Consider the following 20,894-nt stretch of genomic DNA (forward strand, 5'->3'; position numbering starts at 1 on the left):
GAGGAGCACGTTAGAGTGGTAGGTGGTTGAGTGAGGCTGAAGTAAAAGGCCATTTGTTGGAGGTGTTGAGATAAGTAGCTGGTAGTACTCTTGCCTGGAAAATCCCATGGATGGAGGAGCCTGGTAGACTATAGTCCATGGGGTTGCAAAGAGTCGGACACAACTGAGCGACTTCACCTTTCACTTTGACCTTGTACCAGATTATGAAGTAGCTTGTGTGTCATACAAAGGAGTTTGGACCTTAATCCAAAGGCAGTAGAAAATTGTCATAGTTTGTCAGAGTAGGGGGCTGATGCAGTCGGATGGTATCTGATAAAGATCACTGTGGTTGCTTCTGTTCTGGCAGAGAGATCACCTCGAAAGTGACTGCACGTCTAGGAGAGAGCACAAGATAAAGTCTGGACCAAGGAGGTGTGGCAGTGAAAATCTGGAGGGAGATTTCATAGGTGGGTGGATGTGATCAGCACGTGGATATTCCAGACACATGGGCTTTAGGAGTTTCATAGTTCTGTTCTGGAAGGGCTCCTGGAAGAGGTGACATCTGGGTTGGTCTTTAAGGATGGGTAGAAAAGTAGAGTGTATGGAAAGCTGGAGTGCAGGTAGGAAAGAGAGGAGGACCAGGTGGAGAAGAAGCCAGTTGGAGAAATAGAAATTTTATGAGGTAGGAATTGAAGAACCCAGGAAGTGAACATTAAATGCCCCCAAATTTGATGATTGTTGAATGTGAGAGAGGTCATTAAATATTCCTTCCACTTCTGTAGAAATTTGAAAAGTGTCTTTAAAAAAGCTTTCCAGTTCAGCTGGCCTGGAGGATGTGCTTTTCTGGTGATAGTAGGAGGGGTAGGAGTGGTGGGTGGACAGCAGCCACAGCAGTTACTACAGCCAGTGTCTACTCTCCCTCCACTGCCCACAGTGTGCTGTCCATGGCAGGCTTTACAGTTTGACTAAGCATAACCAGTGTCTTCATGGTCCTCAGATGATTTATGAGGTCTGAAAAGTAAGGTAATTGCACTTTAATTAATTGGCCTTGAATTCTTGCTAGGGCTAAGGAGTTGGAGAAGAATGTGAACAAGAAGGAAAGTGGGAGCTACAAATATAGGTAGGCCGTGAAACTTTGGACTTCACATGTTATCCTAATCACGCAGCAGACTGTGGTATCTTTCCCCACAAGACAGAGGCAGCTAGCCTGATGGTTTTGCTGTATTCATTCATTCTTTCAGAAACTAGCTAATCTCTTCTTTCTCTGGGCTTACACAGCATTTTGTTTATGTGTCAGTGGTTATCCTTGTCATATTACGTTTAATAGTCTGTCTCCCCCCTACCCTTTGGACTGTGACTACTGCAAGGGCAAAGGTTGAACTTAGTCATCGCTAATGGTTTGTGGAAGAGTGATGTCTGGCTGCATGGTTGCTCAGTCTTTGACTTGAAAGTGAAAGGTTGTTGCTGAACGATAAGACGCGGGATTCTTGGCCTCCGGAGGAGACGAATTCAATCCGGGGCCAGAGACGAGGCTGGATCGCTCAGAGCTTTTGTGTAATAAAGTTTTATTAAAGTATAGAGAAAGCTTCTGACATAGGCATCAGAAGGGGGCAAAAGAGTACCCCCCTCCTAGTCTTTAGCTGTATGTTATATAGTCACTCACAGTCTGTTAATGAAATGAAAGGACTGTCATAAAATTTAGAATGGCACCAGATAATTCATCCCAGGCCATAAAACGATTGACTTGAATCTTGTAGAAGGGCAGAATACCAACAAATAGTTCCGTTTACATAGATTAGGGGAACAATACCTGAGTAAGTAAGTTAGGCCGTTTGGCGGAACCAACTTGAAGATAGAGTCTGGGGTTCATTAACATAGCTTAAGACAACATTTCCATACGAAAAAGAAATGTATTGGTTAACTCAAAGTTTGAGAGTAGTTAGCTTTAGGTGAGACCAGGTGTCATGGCAACACAGAATGTTAAGAGAAACCTTTTAAATTTGTATAGAGAAGGAAAAACAGATCGCTGGTTTGTTTCTTCCTGCCGTTTAAGAGAGATAAAAATGTCTGGCGCTTACAGCCTCTTTCCTCCATTTGGAGACCCCTGGCCTTCCTGCCTGTTACCCTCTCAAAAGGATCAGTTGAGACCTCTGAAGTGCCAGGTTGTCCTGGTGGATGGGGTTCCAGACTTTAGGGCCCTTTGCATTTAGCAAGTACTTGAAGCCAGGGCAAGAGGCCATCCTCCAAGTGATGGATATTTCTGATGTTTGCATATGGTCGTTGCTTGGTAAATTTTCATTGACTTAATTTGGTAGCATCCTCTTATATCACATCTCACCACACTAGAGGCATTTGCTTTACTTCTGTGGTAACTAAGGAAACTGTGGCAGTCTAGAAAGCCGGAGTATTATAGCTGACTCCAAAGCTTTGGAGTTAGATTTGGCATGAATTATTACAGTATTTTACCTTTAATGGACCTTGAAAATCACTTAAGCCCACCTCCTTGTTTTATATTTGGGGAAACTGAGGCATGGAAAGAAGTGCTTTGTTCGTTGACATATAGCAAGTAAATAGCTATGCCAAATGAGGACTTACAACTTTTTCTTATCCCTGAGGAAGGTAGTTGTTGCTCTGGAGCAATTTCTTGGGGTAAAAAGTGGGAATAAGGTAAAAGCCAAGGAAATAAGACATTCCGCATGGGCTAGTTTTACTATCCAACCTGCCCATGTTCTCCTTTTGTTGGAAACCTGTTTGGGGAAACCAGACTGTCTGCATGTAGCCACATGATAGCCTACTTTTTCATTCTTTCTTCTCTCACTCTGCTTTATTTTTCTTCATAACATTGCTACCAGAAATTATTTCATATTATAAATATATGTTTACTTGCATATTTATTATCTGTCGTCTTCCTTAGATGGTTTTATAAGGGAAGAGACTTTGTTTTATGACTGTCTTGTGCTTGAACGAATGAGCAGGTGAACAGATAACTTTTTGACTGTCCCCAAGATGCCAAGCACATGCTTCCTATAACTTTGCCGTTTGTAGGTCATGACATGTCTGTTGCTTTGTTTGGGATTGATCACTCTTGAATATATCTAAACCTTCCTTAAACACAGAATACACATTATTGGCAAATGACTGTCCAGTAGCCTTATAGTGCTTATATGAGTAGAAAATGAGGTTACCTTATTTTGTGGATTTAGATGGTATAAGATTCAGCCACTTGATCAGTTAAACCCAGTAGAGGACAGAATCTTGGAAGCAGCAGAGCAATGTGACTTGGCAGCCTGGGAGAGAATTCTTGGTGCATAGCTGTGGAGAGACAGCAGGATTCAGGGCTGACTTACCCAGTAGGCACAGTGCCCAGTGGCCCATAAAAATGTCTTAATTTCTTTTAATCAGAAGAGAAAAATGGATATAATCCACCTTGGATTGTACATCTTTATATTAATGCAGTTATAAAATATTTTTTTAAATACTTTAAAGATTTTTTATTTTTATTTATTTTTTGGCTGTGCTAGGTCTTCATTGCTGTGCGTGGGCTTTCTCTAGTTGCAGCAAGTGGGCACTGCTCTCTAGTTGCAGTGCATGGGCTTCTCAGTGTAGTGGCTTCTTGTTGCAGAGCACAGGCTCCAGAGTGTGGGCTTCAGTAGTTGCAGCACACAGCCTCAGTAGTTTAGATGCATGGACTTAGTTGCCCCTCGGCATGTGTAATCTCTGCAGAGCAGGAATTGAACCTAGGTTTCCTGCATTGGCAGGCAGATTCTTAACCACTGGACCACCAGGGAAGTCCCTAATATATATATTTTTAATGTAGGAAGAGTTCCACAAAGGCGAAAGTACCTAGGGCTCATGAAAGTCATAATGTGGCCCTCGCATGACCTTGTGGCTGGTCATTGGCTTGGCCATTTGAGGCCCGAAGCTTTGACTCTGTTTTCTTCCTTAAGGTCTGTGATTCTTTCCCCATCACTCCTGTCCCTGTCCCCCATAATGTCATCTCTAGTGAGTGATTTTCTCCTTTATACCTCATCTGTGTGTTTTGTAAAATGGAGAGTTGTGCTCCGTCTACTGAGTAAATTCATGCTTTTAAAACAGCCTAATTGTTTTATTTTTCACATGTCTTTGCAAGGGCAGGAAAAAATGTCTGGTGCATCTTTGTATCTCCATGCCTAGCCCAGAACCTACACATTTAGTACAGAAGTGCTTTAAATGAGAGTTGAGTAAATGAATAAATGTATCAGACTTCACAGATAGCGTCAGAGGCTTTCTTTTCTTTCTCTATAGTATGCTTTACATATATTCTTTCAGTTCAGTCGCTCAGTCGTGTCCGACTCTTTGCAACCCCATGAATCGCAGCATGCCAGGCCTCCCTATAGTTTACCCAAACTCATGTCTGTTGAGTCGGTGATGCCATCCACCCATCTCATCCTCTGTCATCCCCTTCTCCTCCTGCCCTCAATCTTTCCCAGCATCAGGGTCTTTTCAAATGAGTCAGCTCTTCACATCAGGTGGCCAAAGTATTGAAGTTTCAGCTTCAACATCAGTCCTTCTAATGAACACCCAGGACTGATCTCCTTTAGGATGGACTGGTTGGATCTCTTTGCAGTCCAAGGGACTCTTCAAGAGTTCTCCAACACCACAGTTCAAAAGCATCAATCCTTTGGTGATCAGCTTTCTTTATAGTCCAACTCTCACATCCATACATGACTACTGGAAAAACCATAGCCTTGACTAGACAGACCTTTGTTGACAAAGTAATGTCTCTGCTTTTTAATATGCTGTCAAGATTGGTCATAACTTTCCTTCCAAGGAGTAAGCATCTTTTAATTTCATGTCTGCAATCACTATCTGCAGTGATTTTGGAGCCCCCCAAAATAAAGTCAGCCACTGTTTCCCCATCTATTTGCCGTGAAGTAATGGGACTGGATGCCATGATCTTAGTTTTCTGAATGTTGAGCTTTAAGCCAACTTTTTCACTCTCCTCTTTCACTTTCATCAAGAGGCTCTTTAGTTCTTCTTCACTTTCTGCCATAAAGGTGGTGTCATCTGCATATCTGAGGTTATTTATATTTCTCCTGGCAATGTTGATTCCAGCTTGTGCTTCCTCCAGCCCAACGTTTCTCATGATGTACTCTGCATATAAGTTAAATAAACAGGGTGACAATATACAGCCTTGACAGTATACTCCTTTTCCTATTTGGAACCAGTCTGTTGTTCCATGTCCAGTTCTAACTGTTGCTTCCTGACCTGCATACAGGTTTCTCAAGAGGCAGGTCAGGTGGTCTGGTATTCCCATCTCTTTCAGAATTTTCCACAGTTTATTATGATCCACACAGTCAAAGGCTTTAACATAGTCAATAAAGGAGAAATAGATGTTTTTCTGGAACTCTCTTGCTTTTTTGATGATTCAGAGGATGTTGGCAATTTGATCTCTGGTTCCTCTGCCTTTTCTAAAACCAGCTTGAACATCTGGAAGTTCACGGTTCACGTACTGTTGAAGTCTGACTTGGAGAATTTTGAGCATTACTTTATTAGCCTGTGAGATGGGTACAATTGTGCAATAGTTTGAGCATTCTTTGGCATTGCCCATCTTTAGGATTGGAGTAAAACTGACCTTTTCCAGTCCTGTGGCCACTGCTGAGTTTTCCAAATTTGCTGGCATATTGAGTGCAGCACTTTCACAGCATCATCTTTCAGGATTTGAAACAGCTCAACTGGAATTCCATCACCTCCACTAGTTTTGTCTGTAGTGATGCTTCCTAAGGCCCACTTGACTTCACATTCCAGGATGTCTGGCTCTAGGTGAGTGATCACACCATTGTGATTATCTGGGTCATGAAGATCTTTTTTGTATAGTTCTTCTGTGTATTCTTGCCCCCTCTTCTTAATATCTTCTGCTTCTGTTAGGTCCCTACCATTTCTGTCCTTTATTGAGCCCATCTTTGCATAGAATATTCCCTTGGTATTTCTGATTTTCTTGAAGAGATCTCTCGTCTTTCCCACTCGGTTGTTTTCCTCTATTTCTTTGCACTGATCGCTGAGGAAAGCTTTCTTGTCTCCTTGCTATTCTTTGGAACTCTGCATTCAAATGGGTATATATTTCCTTTTCTCCTTTGCTTTTTGCTTCTCTTCTTTTCACAGCTCTTTGTAAGGCCTCCTCAGACAGCCGTTTTGCTTTTTTGCATTTCTTTTTCTTGGGGATGGTCTTGATCCCTGTCTCCTGTACAGTGTCACAAACCTCCGTCCGTAGTTCATCAGGCACTCTTATCAGATCTAGTCCCTTAAATCTATTTCTCACTTCCATTGTATAATCATAAGGGATTTGATTTAGCCCATACCTGATTGGGCTAGTGGTTTTCCCCCACTTTCTTCAATTTAAGTCTGAATTTGGCAATAAGGAGTTCGTGATCTGAGCCACAGTCAGCTCCCGGTCTTGTTTTTGCTGACTGTATAGAGCTTCTCCATCTTTGGCTGCAAAGAATATAATCAATCTGATTTTGGTGTTGGCCATCTGGTGATGTCCATGTGTGGAGTCTTCTCTTGTGTTGTTGGAAGAGGGTGTTTGCTATGACCAGTGTGTTCTCTTGGCAAAACTGTATTAGCCATTGCCCTGCTTTATTCTGTACTCCAAGGCCAAATTTGCCTCTTACTCCAGATGTTTCTTGACTTCCTACTTTTGCATTCCAGTCCCCTATAATGAAAAGGACATTTTTTTTTGGTGTTAGTTCTAAAAGGTCTTGTATTGTATATATGGTATTATGTATTTCCAGCTATCTTTTCAGAGGTTCTGTCAGCAAAATACATAGAGCTATGTGGACACTTAAGAAAATAATGTGGGAATCAAGGGTGTTGCACCATCTTAGAGAGTTGAATTAAGAGCCAGTGTGTACAGTCAGGTTCACAGGGGAAATGAATAATCTTTTTAGCAAGTCATGCTGAGACAGCTAGATAGCCACAGGCAAAAGAATGAAGTTGGACCCCCTCCATCGCACCATATAAAAAAATTGACTCAAAACAGGCCAATGGGGGGGGGACATACAAATGACCTAAATGTAATAACTAATAATACAGAACTCTTAGAAGAAAAGCTAGTCATAAATCACTATCAAATTAGACAGTAGTTTCTTAGATATGACACCAAAAGCAAAAGCAGTGAAACCAAAAGGAAATTGTACTTCATTAAAATGAAAAACTTTTGTATTGCAAAGGACAACACCAGAAAAAGTAAAAAGGCAACCCACGGAATGGGAGAAGGGGACTTACCTGGTGGCTCAGATGGTAAAGAATCCGCCTGCAGTGCATGAGACCTGGGTTCGATCCCTGGGTTGGGAAGATCTCCTGGAGGAGGGCATGGCAACCCTCTCCATTATTCTTGCCTGGCGAATTCCATGGACAGAGGAGCCTGGCGGGCTACAGTCCATGGGGTCGCAAAGAGTCGGACACGACTGAGCAACTGAGCATGGCACAGAATGAGAGAAAATACTTGCAGGTCATATATCAGAGACTTTATATCCTGAATATATAAAAAAAACCATTTATAACTCAACAATAAAAATATAAATAACCTACTTTTAAAAAATGGACAGAAGGGTTCCAATATGGCATGTAAGAAGCTTGGAAATCACTATTCTGTCCTAAGAACAAGTAAAAAGCTGAAAAAACTGAAAAATCAACAATTCTTAGATCTTTAAAAAAGTGAGGTCATAGGACGAAGACAAACTGCTGGCCTGAATCACAACTTACAGAAGCAGAAACCTCTGTGGGAACCAGTATTGGAGCAGGGAAACCTGGATTGTAATAAATTGCTGGAGGCTCAGTGTGGACAACTCAAAGTTAAAAACTCCACAGGTACTCATAGTTATTCAGGGCCCCCACAATGACCTTCCAGGTATCTGGCAGGTTCTCACATTGAGTACTGAGAAAAATCCCTTTGTGCTTTTGTGGGTGGCAGGGCAGGGAAAGAACCTTTTAAAAATACTACAGAGCATTCTGTTCTTAAGATCTGCCATCAGGGGAAACTGTTTAACCATAGTCTAACCTTTTGGGGTTTTATCACAGCCTGACTGATCTAGGGGAAAGAAAATACCCATCTCTAACCAGTTCTAGCTTTTCATGTTGGATAAGGGAAATCCCCAACTCCAGTCCTCTTAAGCCATTGTGTCCCACCTAAGAGGGGTGGGTGAGGCACTGCCAAGCGCTTGTGAAGTTCACATTCCAGAGGCACAGACTCACTAAAAGACTGAAACCCAGTCATAGAACTCTAGAAGGCTGCTCCTCCCCAGCATCCTACCACCACTGTACTAAAGCCCTATTTATAGAAATTCCTTTTACCTGGTATATCATACCCAGCTATCAAAGAATTGCAAGGTATACTAAAAGGCAAAATACACACTTTGAAGAGACAGACCAAGTATCAGAATTAGACCCATCTTTGGCAGGCATATATATACCCCTGGTGGCTCAGATGGTAAAGCGTCTGCTTGCAGTGCGGCAGACCCGGGTTCGATCCCTGGGTTGGGAAGATTCCCTGGAGAAGGAAATGGCAACCCACTCCAGTACTCTTGCCTGGAAAATTCCATGGACTGAGGAGCCTGGTGGGCTACAGTCCATGGGGTTGCAAAGAGTTGGACACGACTAAGCGACTTCACTTCACTGGCAGGGATGTTGGAATTACTAGACCAGGAATTTAAAATAATTTTGATTACTGTGCTAAGTAATGCTCAAATGGATAAACTAGACAACATGCAAGAACAACTGGGCATTATACGCAGATAAATTTAAATTCTAAGAAGGAATCAAAAAGAAATGTTTAGAGATCGAAAACAACGTGACAGAAATGAAAAATGCCTTTGATGGGCTTATCAATAGACTAGATAAGGCCAAAGAAAGAATCTCCGAGCTTGAGAATATTTCAGTAGAAATTTATAAAAGTTAAAAAAATTTTTAAAAAAAGACTTGAAAAAAACAATATCCAAGAACGGTGGGACAACTACAAAAGTAAGGGTGTGCTGTTATGGTCTGAATGTTTGTGTTCCCCATAAATTCATATATTGAAATCCTAATCCTAAAGGTATTGGTGTTAGGAGATGGGGCTTTTAGGAAGTGATTAGGTCCTGAAGGCAGAACCCTCATAATTGAAATCTGTGCCCTTACAAAAGAGGCCCTTCAGAGTTTCCTAACCCCTTCCAGCTTGTGCTTGATCCTGGATTTTCACCCTTCAGAAATGTGAGAAGTCAATGTTTGTTGTTTATAAGCCACCTAGTCAATGATACTTTGTTATAGTGACCTGAATAGGCAAGAGACAGATGCATCATGGGAATACCAGGAGGAGGAGGAGAGAAACAAAAGAAATATTTTAATCAATAATGACTGAGAATCTTCCCAAGTTAATGTCAGACACCAAACCACTGATGCAGGAAGTTCAGAAAACACCAAGCAGGATAAATGCTAACACTGTGCCTCCCCCTCTGCCCCCACACTCCGCCGCCACTAGGCATATCATTTTTCAAATCATAGAAAATCAGAGACAAAAAAATTCTGAAAGAAGCCAGCAGAGAAAACACTTTACCTATAGAAGAGCAAAGACAAACCCCCATCAGCCTAGATTTCTGTATCCTGAAAATCAGCCTTCAAAAGAGGAGAAATAGGATCTCCCTGATGGTCCAGCGGTTAAGAATCCACCTGCCAGTGCACGGGACACAGATTCAATCCCTGGTCTGGGAAGATTCCACATGCCGGGGAGCAGCTAAGCTGGTGCACCACGACTTTTGAGCCCATGTTTCACAAGAGAAGCATCCACATTAAGAAGCCTGTGCACCACAACTAGAGTAGCCCCAGCTCACTGGAACTAGAGAAAGCCTGTATGCAGCAACAAAGACCCAAATAAAAAAATTTAAAAAGACAGTCAAAAATAGAGCAAATTTGTTGCTAGTAGGCTGTCTTGCTTCCGGTGGCACTAGTGGTAAAGAATCCACCTGCCAGTGCCGAGATTCAAGAGACTCGGGTTTGATCCCTGCATCAGGAAGGTAGCCTGGAGAAGGAAGTGGCAACCCACTCCGGTATTCTTGCCTGGAAAGTCCCATGGGCAGAGGAGCCTGGCGGGCTACCGTCCACAGTGTGGCAAAGGGTCAGACATGACTGAGCACATACGGAAGCTTGTCTTTCAAGAAATATTAAACGTTGTTTAGAGAGAGGAAAATAAGAGCGGTCAGAACCTCAGATCTACCTAAACAAAGGAAAAGCATTGGAAAGGGAGTAAGTGAAAGTAGACTGAAAAAACATTTATTTTGCTAATTCTTCTTTTAATTGTAAATTTTATTGTATCTTAAATGTCATTTTCCACATGTTCTTTGCTAATATAGAAATATAACTTTTGTGTGTATGTTTATATTCTGCCACCTTGCTGAACGCTGTTATTTTAGAATTTTTTTTCATAGATTCTTTGGGATTTTCTGTGTAGGCCATCATGTCATCTGCAAATAAGGACAGTTTTATTTCTTTCTAATCTGTACCTTTTATCACTTTATTTTGCTGGCCAGAAACTTCAGTGTATGTTGAATAGTAGTGGTGAGGGTGGACATCCTGACATTATTTCTGATCTTAGGGGAAAAGCATTCAGTCTTTCACCATTAAATATATAAGCTATAGGAATTTTGTAGTTGCTCTTTTAGTTTACAAGTTGTTGATTGATATAACAGTGAATAGTTTTTTGAAAGCTGTAATACCGACACTACATTTGACTGCATATGCTTGTGTATGTATGTGTATTTATGGATAAGTGAAATGAATGACAGCAGTGATACAAAGGATGAGAGGAGGAATTAAGATTGTTTTGTTGTTATAAGGTATCACACTATGTCACGTGATACAGTATTATTTGAAAGTAGATTTTAGTATTTATGTATACTGCAAATTCTAGAGCAACCTCAAAGAAGTAAAAAGTGTAGGGAATTCCATGGTGGTCCAGTGGTCACAACTCTGTGCTCTCACTGCTGATGGCCCAGGTTTAATCCCTGGTTGGGGAACTAAGATCCCACAGACTGCACAGTGTGGTCAAAAAAAAAGGTATAATTGATAAGCTAAGAAAGGAAAGGAAATGTAATCATATAATATTTCCAGTTAAAACTACAAAAGGCAGAAAAAGAAGACAAAAATAGAAACAGATAAGGGCAACACATGGAAAACAGTAACAAATATAGTAAATATTAATCCAACTGTATCAATAATCACTTTGAACATTAGTTGTTTAAATGCATCAATTACAAGAGATTGTCAGGAAAAAAGATTGTCAGGGACTTCCCTGGTGGTTCAATGGTTAAGAATCCACCCTCCAGTGCAGAGCGTGCAGGTTAAATCTCTGGTTGGGGAACTGAGATGCCACGTGTGTGTGTGTTTGCAGTTGTGTCCGATCCTTTATGACCCCATGGACTGTGGCCCACCAGGCTGCTCTGTCCGTGGAGTTTTCCAGGCAAGAAATACTCGAGTGGGTTGTCATTTACTCTTCCAGGGGATCTTCCCAACCCAGGGATTGAACCCATGTCTCTTGCATCTCCTGCATTGGCAGGCAGATTCTTTACCACTGAGCCACCTGGGAAGCCCAGGATCCCACATGCCACAACTAAGACCTGAAACAGCCATAAATAAATAGACAAAGAAATAAAGGACCATTATCCAAAATATACAAAGAACTGTTTCAACTCAGTAATAAGAAGAAAACCTGTTTAAAAAGTAATCTAGAGACTTTAACATACTGCCCACCAAAGAAGATATATAGATAGAAAATAAGCGTATGAAAGATGTCCCACCTCATGTAGTCAGCGAAATTCAAATTAAAACAGCATGAGATACCACTACACACCTACTAGAATCATCAGAATCTGAGACAGTGACACTACCAAATACTGGGAGAATGTGGAGCAACAGGAACTGTCATTCATTTCTGGTGGGAATGCAAGATAATATCTTCCATCAAACTTTGGAAGATAGATTGGCGGTTTCTTGCAAAACTAAACTTAACTATTACCATACCATATCCAGGAGTTGTGCTCCTTAGTATATCCCCAAAGGAGCTGAAAATGTATGTTCATACAGAAACTTGTACACACATCTTTATAGCAGCTTAATTCGTAATTGCCAAAATTTGGAAGCAACCAAGATGTCTTTTGCTTCCCAGGTGGCCCAGTGGTAAAGAATCTGCCTGACAGTGCAGGAGACAAAGAGACACATATTCAATCCCTACACTGGGAAGATCCCCTGGAGTAGGAAATGACAGCCCATTCCAGTATTCTTGCCTGGAAAATTCCATGGACAGAGGAGCATGGCAAGCTGTAGTTCCGGGGGTTGCAGAGTCGGGCATGACTGAGTGACTCAGCACACACATAGTGTCTTAGTAGGCGAATGGATAAATAAACTGTGGTACTTCTAGGCAGTGGAATTTTATTCAGTACTAAAAACAGAAATGAGCTCTTAAACCATGAAAATACATGGAGGAATATTAAATGCATGTTACTAAGTGAAAGAAGCCAATGTGAAAAGGCTATGTACTACATGATTTCAACTTTATGGAAAAGGTGATACTATGGAGATGGTAAAAAGAGTAGTGGTTGCTAGGGATTAGGGAGGATGGAGGGATGAATAAGAGGAGCACAGAGAATTTTTAGGTCCGTAAGACTACTCTTCATGATACTCTTGTTTATGGATACGTGTCCATAAGAATGTTATGTTTGTCCTAGCCTATAGAATGTACATCAGTAGTGAACTCTGAGTTAAACTATGGACTTTGGGTGATATGTCAATGTAGGTTCCTCAGTTGGCACAAAGGTACTTCTCTGATGAGGGATGTTGGTGGGGGAGGCTGTGCATATTGAGGAGCAGGGAGCATATGGAAAATTCTGCTTCCCACTCAGTTTTGTTGTGAACCTAAAAGTGAAGTCGCTCAGTTGTGTCTGACTCTTTGTGACCCCATGGACTATAGCCTACCAGACTCCTCCATCCATGGGATTTTCCAGGCAAGATGCTGGAGTGGGTTGCCATTTCCTTCTCCAGGAGATCTTCCTGACCCAGGGGTTGAACCTGGAAGACAATGGCACCCCACTCCAGTACCCTTGCCTGGAGAATCCCATGGACGGAAGAGCCTGGTAGGCTGCAGTCCATGGGGTCACTAAGAGTTGGACACGACTGAGCGACTTCCCTTTCACTTTTCACTTTGATGCATTGGAGAAGGAAATGGCAACCCCCTCCAGTGTTCTTGCCTGGAGAATCCCAGGGACGGAGGAGCCTGGTGGGCTGCCGTCTATGGGGTCGCAGAGTCGGACACGACTGAGGTGACGCAGCAGCAGCAGCAGCTCCTGCATTGTAGGCAGACTCTTTACTGTCTGAGCCACCAGGGAAGTTTGTGAACCTAAAACTGCTGGGGGAAAAGTCTATTTTTAAGGAGTGGATGAAGAATCTGGATAAACTTTTCTCCAAAGAAGATACATGAATGGCTGATAGTCATATGACAAGGTGCTCAATGTCGTTATACATCAGAGGAATGCAAAATCAAAATCACATTAATCTACCATTTCACACCCAGTGGGAGGCTTTTTACCAAAAAGATAATACCAAGTGTTGTCAACGATGTGGAGGAATTGGAACTCTCATGCACTGCTGGTGGGCATGTAAAATGGTGCAACTGCTGTGGAAAACAGGGTGGCAGTTCTTCCAAAGGTTAGGCATAGAGTTACCATATAACCAGACAGTTCCACTACTAAATAATGCTCAAGCGAAATGAAATCATGTCTGTATAAAAACTTGTAAGTGAATGTTCATAACAGCATTATTTATAATAGCACAAAGCTGTAAACAGGGCAAATGTCCATCAGCTGATGAATGGGCAAAGAAAATATTGTATATCCATAGAATATAGTATTATTTGGCAGTAAAAAGGAATGACTATAATATCTGTAGCAACACTGAAAATATGCTAAGCGAAAGAAGCCATTCCCTAAAGACCACATACTGTCAAATCTTATTTATATGAAATGTAATGAATGAATGTAATGAATGTATATGTATATGAATGTGATGAAATGAAATGCCTAGAATAGGCAAATGTGTAGATAGAGATCGAAATTAAATTAAATTAGTGGTTTCTTGGGCTGAGGGATGTTGCAGAGTGATGGCTGACTGGTATATGGTTTCATTTTGAGAGTGGTAACAACGTTCTAAATTTAAATAGCAGTAATGGTAGCACAACTCTGCATATACTGAAAACATTGACTAGCACATTTTAAATGGGTGAATTATATGCTATGTGAATTAGATCTCAGAAAAGCTGTTAACAAAAGCAGTTTAGGTGCGTGGAGGTGTGTGACTGTAGAACAGACTGAATGTGAGTGCTGGAATGCAATAGCAGTGCTTTTATGTGCATGTGAATTACCCGGGTATCTTATTAAATGCAACTTCTGATCCAGGAGGTCTGGGATGGATTCTGAAGCCTCTGTTTTTAAGCTCTCAGGGTGCTGATGCTTCTGGACTGTGGCTCATGCTCAAAGCAGTGAAGATTTTTTTTTTCCCCTTCAGTGAGTGGGGTCAGTCTAATAGGTCTTTCTGGATCCAGGAGGATTTGGCTAACATTTTGCAGGAAGGGAGAATGTGGTTTGGTAGAAGAGAAGGGCTGAAGGGACAAACTAATTGGTCTGTGTAAAGACTCAAGAGACCCCAGAGTATCAGTATTTGTGGGGGACAGAGGCCTGCTTGTGGGATTACACTGGTGGATCCATCTGTGTTTTGCACCTGAGAAAATATATCAGTCAACTGCAGATCCTTTTTCATTTTTGTGAAATTTTATCTTGTCTTCTGCCTGACATTTTTGGTTTAACTTCTTTCAAATCTGGACTTTGGTAGATTTACATAACTAGAAACTTTGTGAAATCCTAGGAGAGTAGTGATTGATTGTCAAAAAGACATTCTGTGTATGAGTCTTAGGAGTGGAATATGGGCCTATCAGTCCTACCCTGAGAGCCTGCCTAATTAGCTACCTGAGCCTGGACAGGGGACATGAATGACTTAATGCTTAGCCCCAGATGAATAAACTCATTAGTTAGGGGAAAAATGCAAATGTATTTCTAGGGTACAGCTTACTTACAGATATAGCTTATAGCTTTCCTTGTTTTTCCACTTGAGCTGGATGACTGATTTGGATATAATCTTTAAAATCTTTTGGTTCAGGATGGAAATATTAAAGCCACATCATTTCTTGACTCTTAGCATTACTCCACTCCAGTACTCGTACTACTCCACGAAATGCTAAATGGTCCTTTAAGCACCAGGTCTAGTCTCCGCTTAAGAGCTTGCCCTTCTGAGCTTTCCCTGAGGCCCTGAAAGCATCACTGCCCTGTGCTTCACCAACATTCAGTTCCCTGGCCTCTCCAAGTACTTTGTAAAATACACTCAGGAGATTCAAGTTCGATCCCTAAGTTGGGAAGATTCCCTTGAGAAGGGCATGGCAACTCACTTCTGTATTCTTGCCTGGAAAATTCCATGGACAGAGGACTGTGATGGGCTACAGTCCATGGGGTCGCAAAGAGTTGGACATGACTTAGCAACTGAGCACATACGCTCCTAGGAGGAAAGGCAGTGAAATCATTTGCAATATAATACTAGTATATTCTCACAGCCCCACAATGAAGTCAGAAGACAATCTATTTTCCAGTGAGAGATACTTTAAGGCACAAACAGTAGCATGCTTGACCACTGTCTCACAGAGAGGTGTCCCCATGCCTGGCCCGGTTCTCTGGATCTTCCTTGTTTTCCATTCAACAGACTTGTCTTGCTTTTTTGAACATGTAGTTGTGTTGTGTTGTTTTGTTTTGACATGCAGTTATTTATTTTTTATTTTTTTTATTTATTTTGTTTTTTATCATTTATTTTTATTAGTTGGAGGCTAATTACTTTACAATATTGTAGTGGTTTTTGCCATACATTGACATGTATCAACCATGGATTTACATGTGTTCGCCATCCCGATCCCCCTTCCAGCCTCCCTCCCCACCCCATCCCTCTGGGTCTTCCCAGTGCACCAGCCATGAGCACTTGTCTCATGCATCCAACCTGGGCTGGCGATCTGTTTCACCCTTGATAGTATACTTGTTTCAATGCTATTCTCTCAGAACATCCCAGTCCCGCCTTCTCCCACAGAGTCCAAAAGTCTGTTCTGTACATCTGTGTCTCTTTTTCTGTTTTGCATATAGGGTTATCGTTACCATCTTTTAAAATTCCATATATATGCGTTAGTATAGTGTATTGGTCTTTATCTTTCTGGCTTATTTCACTCTGTATAATGGGCTCCAGTTTCATCCATCTCATTAGAACTGATTCAAATGAATTCTTTTTAATGGCTGAGTAATATTCCATGGTGTATATGTACCACAGCTTCCTTATCCATTCGTCTGCTGATGGGCATCTAGGTTGCTTCCATGTCCTGGCTATTATAAACAGTGCTGTGATGAACATTGGGGTGTACGTGTCTCTTTCAGATCTGGTTTCCTCGGTGTATATGCCCAGGAGTAGGATTGCTGTGTCATATGGCAGTTGTATTTCCAGTTTTTTAAGGAATCTCCACACTGTTCTCCATAGTGGCTGTACTAGTTTGCATTCCCACCAACAGTGTAAGAGAGTTACCTTTTCTCCACACCCTCTCCAGCATTTGTTGCTTGACATGCAGTTTTTTAAAGCATGATTTCTAGGTGCCTCCAGAAAACAAATACTTATTTCCCAGATGCTCATTAGGTATTTTTCAAGTGTTTGTTTACATCCTCATTTAAGCATCTCCAGGTAGGATGCTGGTTTGTCAGCATACTTACTTATTATTCCTGTTGGAAGGAATTCTGTTCAATTCCATAAGTACTCATTGAGTGTTTAATATATGCTCAGCTCTGCTGTTCTTGAAAGACACAAAAGCAGTGTATTCTCCTTAGCTCTGTGAGATTATCTAGAATGGGAGCAAGAGAAACATAAGCAGGACTTGGCCTAGGGTGAAGCATACAAAGTGCAGGGCACAGATTTGAAGGAGGCACTCACCCTTAAGGTCATGCAAGTGCAGGGTCAGTACCTGAAAATGTGTGCCTCTGTAAATTTTGAGTCCTCGATGCCTTGCTTATGTCACCCTGGCCCTGGCCCTGGATTTAAGCAGCAGTTAGATCACTTGGAAAGCATATCTAAGATAATGTAAGACTGTGGTTCTAAATTGTCTGCTCAGGTGCCACCCAGCTGGGCCTTTCCATTTCCTACATCTACTTGTCCTCTCTTGGAGAGGACCTCTGACCTTTCAGGGAGATGAAGGGCTGAGTCAGGTCACTTGAATAAATTCTGTGAGACAGTGTAAAGTAGGACAAGGGGGTGGTTGATTTCATTACCTTTGTTGGCTATGGGAAGCCTTGGGATATTGTTTCTCTCTTCCTCTCTCTCTTCCCCTGTTCTCCCTACCGTCCTATCCCTCCCCTTTTTCTTTTTCTCCCTTTCCTTTCTTCCCTAGATGGGATATGTAGAAACCAGAAACCCCTCCTTAAGCAATGGTGAACATTCCCAGTGCACACACGTAAAAGATGCATGGTAAATATGTACCAATTTACTTAGTAGCAGAGTGGAGTTCTGCCCATTTTACTTCAAACATTCCACTTAAGGTACTTTTCTGAAGTTATCAGAGGAACAGTGGGAAACTGGGTCTTGAACTTCATAAGTGCTAAAGGAATATATGTTGATTGATTCCTCTGAGTGTTTATGAGGGCTTTTCTTCTCTACATCAAAAAGCATTTTCAATACTTACCTGGCAGGGGAGATACCATGATCACAAAGGTGGTTTTCCCAGGGCGAGGCTTATCCATTGCACTCCGGATGTGCTGACCTCTGCGATTTCCCCAAATGTGGGAAACTCGACTGCATAATTTGTGGTAGTGGGGGACTGCGTTCACGCTTTCCCCTGAAAGAAAAAAAGAGGAAAAAAAAAGGCATTTTCAGCTCAGTTCAATGTAAGAACATATTGAGTGACTTATGTCCTGAAGTTTGGGTTTTCTTCCATATGGCTACAAGGGAGTAGAAGACTTCAGTTCTGAACTCAAAGAATTTAGTAGTATTCTGTTGTTCATTCGCTCTGTTGTGTCCGACTCTTTGTGACCCCATGGACTGCAGCATGCCAGGCTTCCCTGTCCTTCACCATCTCCTGGAGTTTGTTCAAACTCATATCCATTGAGTCAGTGATGCAATCCCACCACTTTTCTAGTGTTATTCTAGAGCAGTGGTTTTTCACCTGGGGGCAGTTTTTCATCCCCCAAGGGACAGTTGATAATATCTGTAGACTTTTTTGGTTGTTGTATCTGTGAAGATGCTACTGGCACCTATGGGTAGAGGCCAGGGATGCCTATACATTATACAATCTACAAAACACCCCCTTCCCAAACAACCCAGAGAATTAACCAGTCCCAGACTATCACTAGTGTCCAGGTTTAAGAAATCCTGCTATAAAAGCGTAAGACTAACAAATAGAACTGGAGCTTTGCGGTTGGAAGGTCATACCACTGACAGCAGAACAGGGACTGATGCTTAGTCTAAGGAGGCCAATTAGAGTCAGATGGTGTTATATGACAGAATATTTTATCGAGCTTCATATACCACAAATCCTGATTCATACTTTTAACGCTAGCAAATGTGTGATCCCTGTATGTTGGGCAGGAACAGTTCTAAGACAGTAATGGATGTTTATGGTGGTGTCTTTCTACAGGTGGATATGTCAGAACTCTCTCCAGAGGAGCAATGGAAGTAAGTGTGACAGAACGGGCCCCTCATGGTGGGAACCATAGATTAATCCTACTGATAGAGTTGGATACCTGCCCTTTTTGTTTCCTTGTCTGCAGGAGGCAGTGACCTGTGACGAGGAGGACAGGTCATTTGAGATCTTTCCCAGTAATTGAATCACTCCTGGGTAGCTCCCTCAATCCTTAGGAGTAAATAGATAATTGCACCAAACCATCCATCTGGGTTTGAATACTACTTCTGCCATTTCCTAGTGATGTGATCTTGGGCAAGTTTACTTCATATTACCTTAGTTTGTCCAATTTGTAAAATGAGGAAAACTACAGTATCCATAATAGAGTTGTTGTGAACATTAATAATTGTGAAATTCTTAGAACAGTGCCTGGCATGTGGTAAACTTCCAGTAAGTGTTACCTGTTTTGAGGATGGTTATCATCATTAGCATCATCATTATCTGGGAACCAGGGCAGAGAGCTCTGTTTGAGAAAATGGGAGATGTATCTTCTGATCTCACATCTGCTACTAACTTGCTTTGTAACCAGAGTGAGTCAACAAATATCTTATTGTCATTATTTCTCCTCAGTAAATGAGTTTCAAGAGTGCTTATCCCTCAAACTTCACAAGGTAGCTGACCAATGAGCTGAAATCAACCCAGTGAAGTTTTAATAGTGAGAAAAAAGCACTTCATTTAGAGGAAAACTATTGATGATAAAAATATAGAATGGCAAAGATAGTGACTCAAATGACAAGATTTTAGGTGACTTTAAGTGTAATATGCGCCAGTTCTATACCTGAGCTACCAAAATATTCCACATTTTGGAACGTATTCATTGAAAGTATGCTATCTGCCTTAAGGGAAGTAACAGTAGTACTGTGTTCTATTTTGGTGAGTCCACACTGATTGTATTGTAAATACTACACATTAAAAGATCTTTAGCTAAATACATCTAGAAGGCATTCAGAATTAATGGTCTTCACATTATGTTATATGCATGTTTAAAAGATTTAGAACTGTTAGCCTAAAAGGGCCCAGGAAAATGGTGGTAAGAACAGGATTTTTTTTTTAAGGAATTAAAACAAAATTATTTATTCATATTTATTTTTGGTTGTGCTGGGTCTTCTTTGCTGCAAGGGCCTTTTCTCTCGTTCCAGCAAGCAGGGACTACTTTCTAGTTTGCAGTGGCTTCACTTGTTGCGAAGCATGGCTCTAGGCCATGGACTTCAGTAGTTGCAGCTCCGGGACTCTAGAGTGCAGGCTTAGTAGTTGTGGACAGGCTTAGTTGCTTCGTGGCATCCGGGATCTTCCCAGATCAGAGATTGAACCTGTTTCTCCTGCATTAGGAGGTGGATTCTTTACCACTGAACCACCAGGGAAGCCTGGTTTTGTTTTTTGTTTTTTTTAATAATACTATGACAAATATTTGAAGGGGCAGCATTGGGAAAGAGAGAGTGGATATGTTCCAGAGCATAGAATTAAGTCTGAAGGATTGATGCTGTAGTAAGATAGATTTTATCTCATTATCAGAAACATCATTAAAATAATCGTGTATATTGGAACTTCCCTGGTGGTCCATTGACTAAGGTTTCATACTCCCAATGTAGGAGACCCAGGTTCAATCCGTGATGAGGGAATTAGTTCTCACATGCCACATCTAAGATCTGGGGCAGATAAATAAATACTAAAAAAAAAAAAAAAAATCATATATTGTGAGATACTGAGCTTCCTGCTTCTTAAAGCATTAGAATTTTACTCCTTCATAGGCACATATGAGTACTAAAAATGTGTCAGACACTGCTGGTTCTAAATAGGTTACTTTAAGAGACATATATTCTCAGCCAATGGAGGTATTCCAACACAGGATTGCAAATTTGAGCTAGATGACTTCTATTTTTTCTCAATCCTTTCTTTGATTTCTTGTACACATTCAATCAGTTATATACTGTCTGAAAATAGGAAACTTATCTTTTATTGTCTTTATAACTCCCCACAGTCCATAGGTTTTTAAATATCCATTGCCCTTTTAGTTTGGGCAACAAATAATCCTATGAGGGAGGCAGAAAAGATATAGACTCCTTTTGATAGATGAAGAAATTGTGGTGAAGAGATGTACATTCTTTTGGCTAAG

General features: G+C 41.3%; 1 protein-coding gene and 1 non-coding gene across 4 annotated transcripts in view; both read left to right on the forward strand.

The window, feature by feature from the left end:
- The window catches only part of RNF121 (ring finger protein 121), a 77,038-nt gene that overhangs the window by 14,727 nt on the left and 41,417 nt on the right, over positions 1-20,894 (forward strand). For 2 of the 3 annotated variants that reach the window (XM_043906101.1, XM_043906109.1), the window contains one exon: positions 18,737-18,774. In XM_043906101.1, coding sequence (XP_043762036.1) covers positions 18,737-18,774 — 38 coding nt within the window. Of the gene's footprint in view, positions 1-346; positions 447-18,736; positions 18,775-20,894 lie in introns of those variants that run through there. The other variant, XM_043906118.1, reaches the window with a different exon arrangement.
- LOC122703809 lies at positions 17,778-17,941 on the forward strand. Its single transcript, XR_006343618.1, has one exon. It is a non-coding gene; the product is annotated as a U1 spliceosomal RNA (small nuclear RNA).

The sequence above is a fragment of the Cervus elaphus genome, chromosome 1 (assembly GCF_910594005.1).
Source record: "Cervus elaphus chromosome 1, mCerEla1.1, whole genome shotgun sequence".
Classification (NCBI taxonomy): domain Eukaryota; kingdom Metazoa; phylum Chordata; class Mammalia; order Artiodactyla; family Cervidae; genus Cervus; species Cervus elaphus.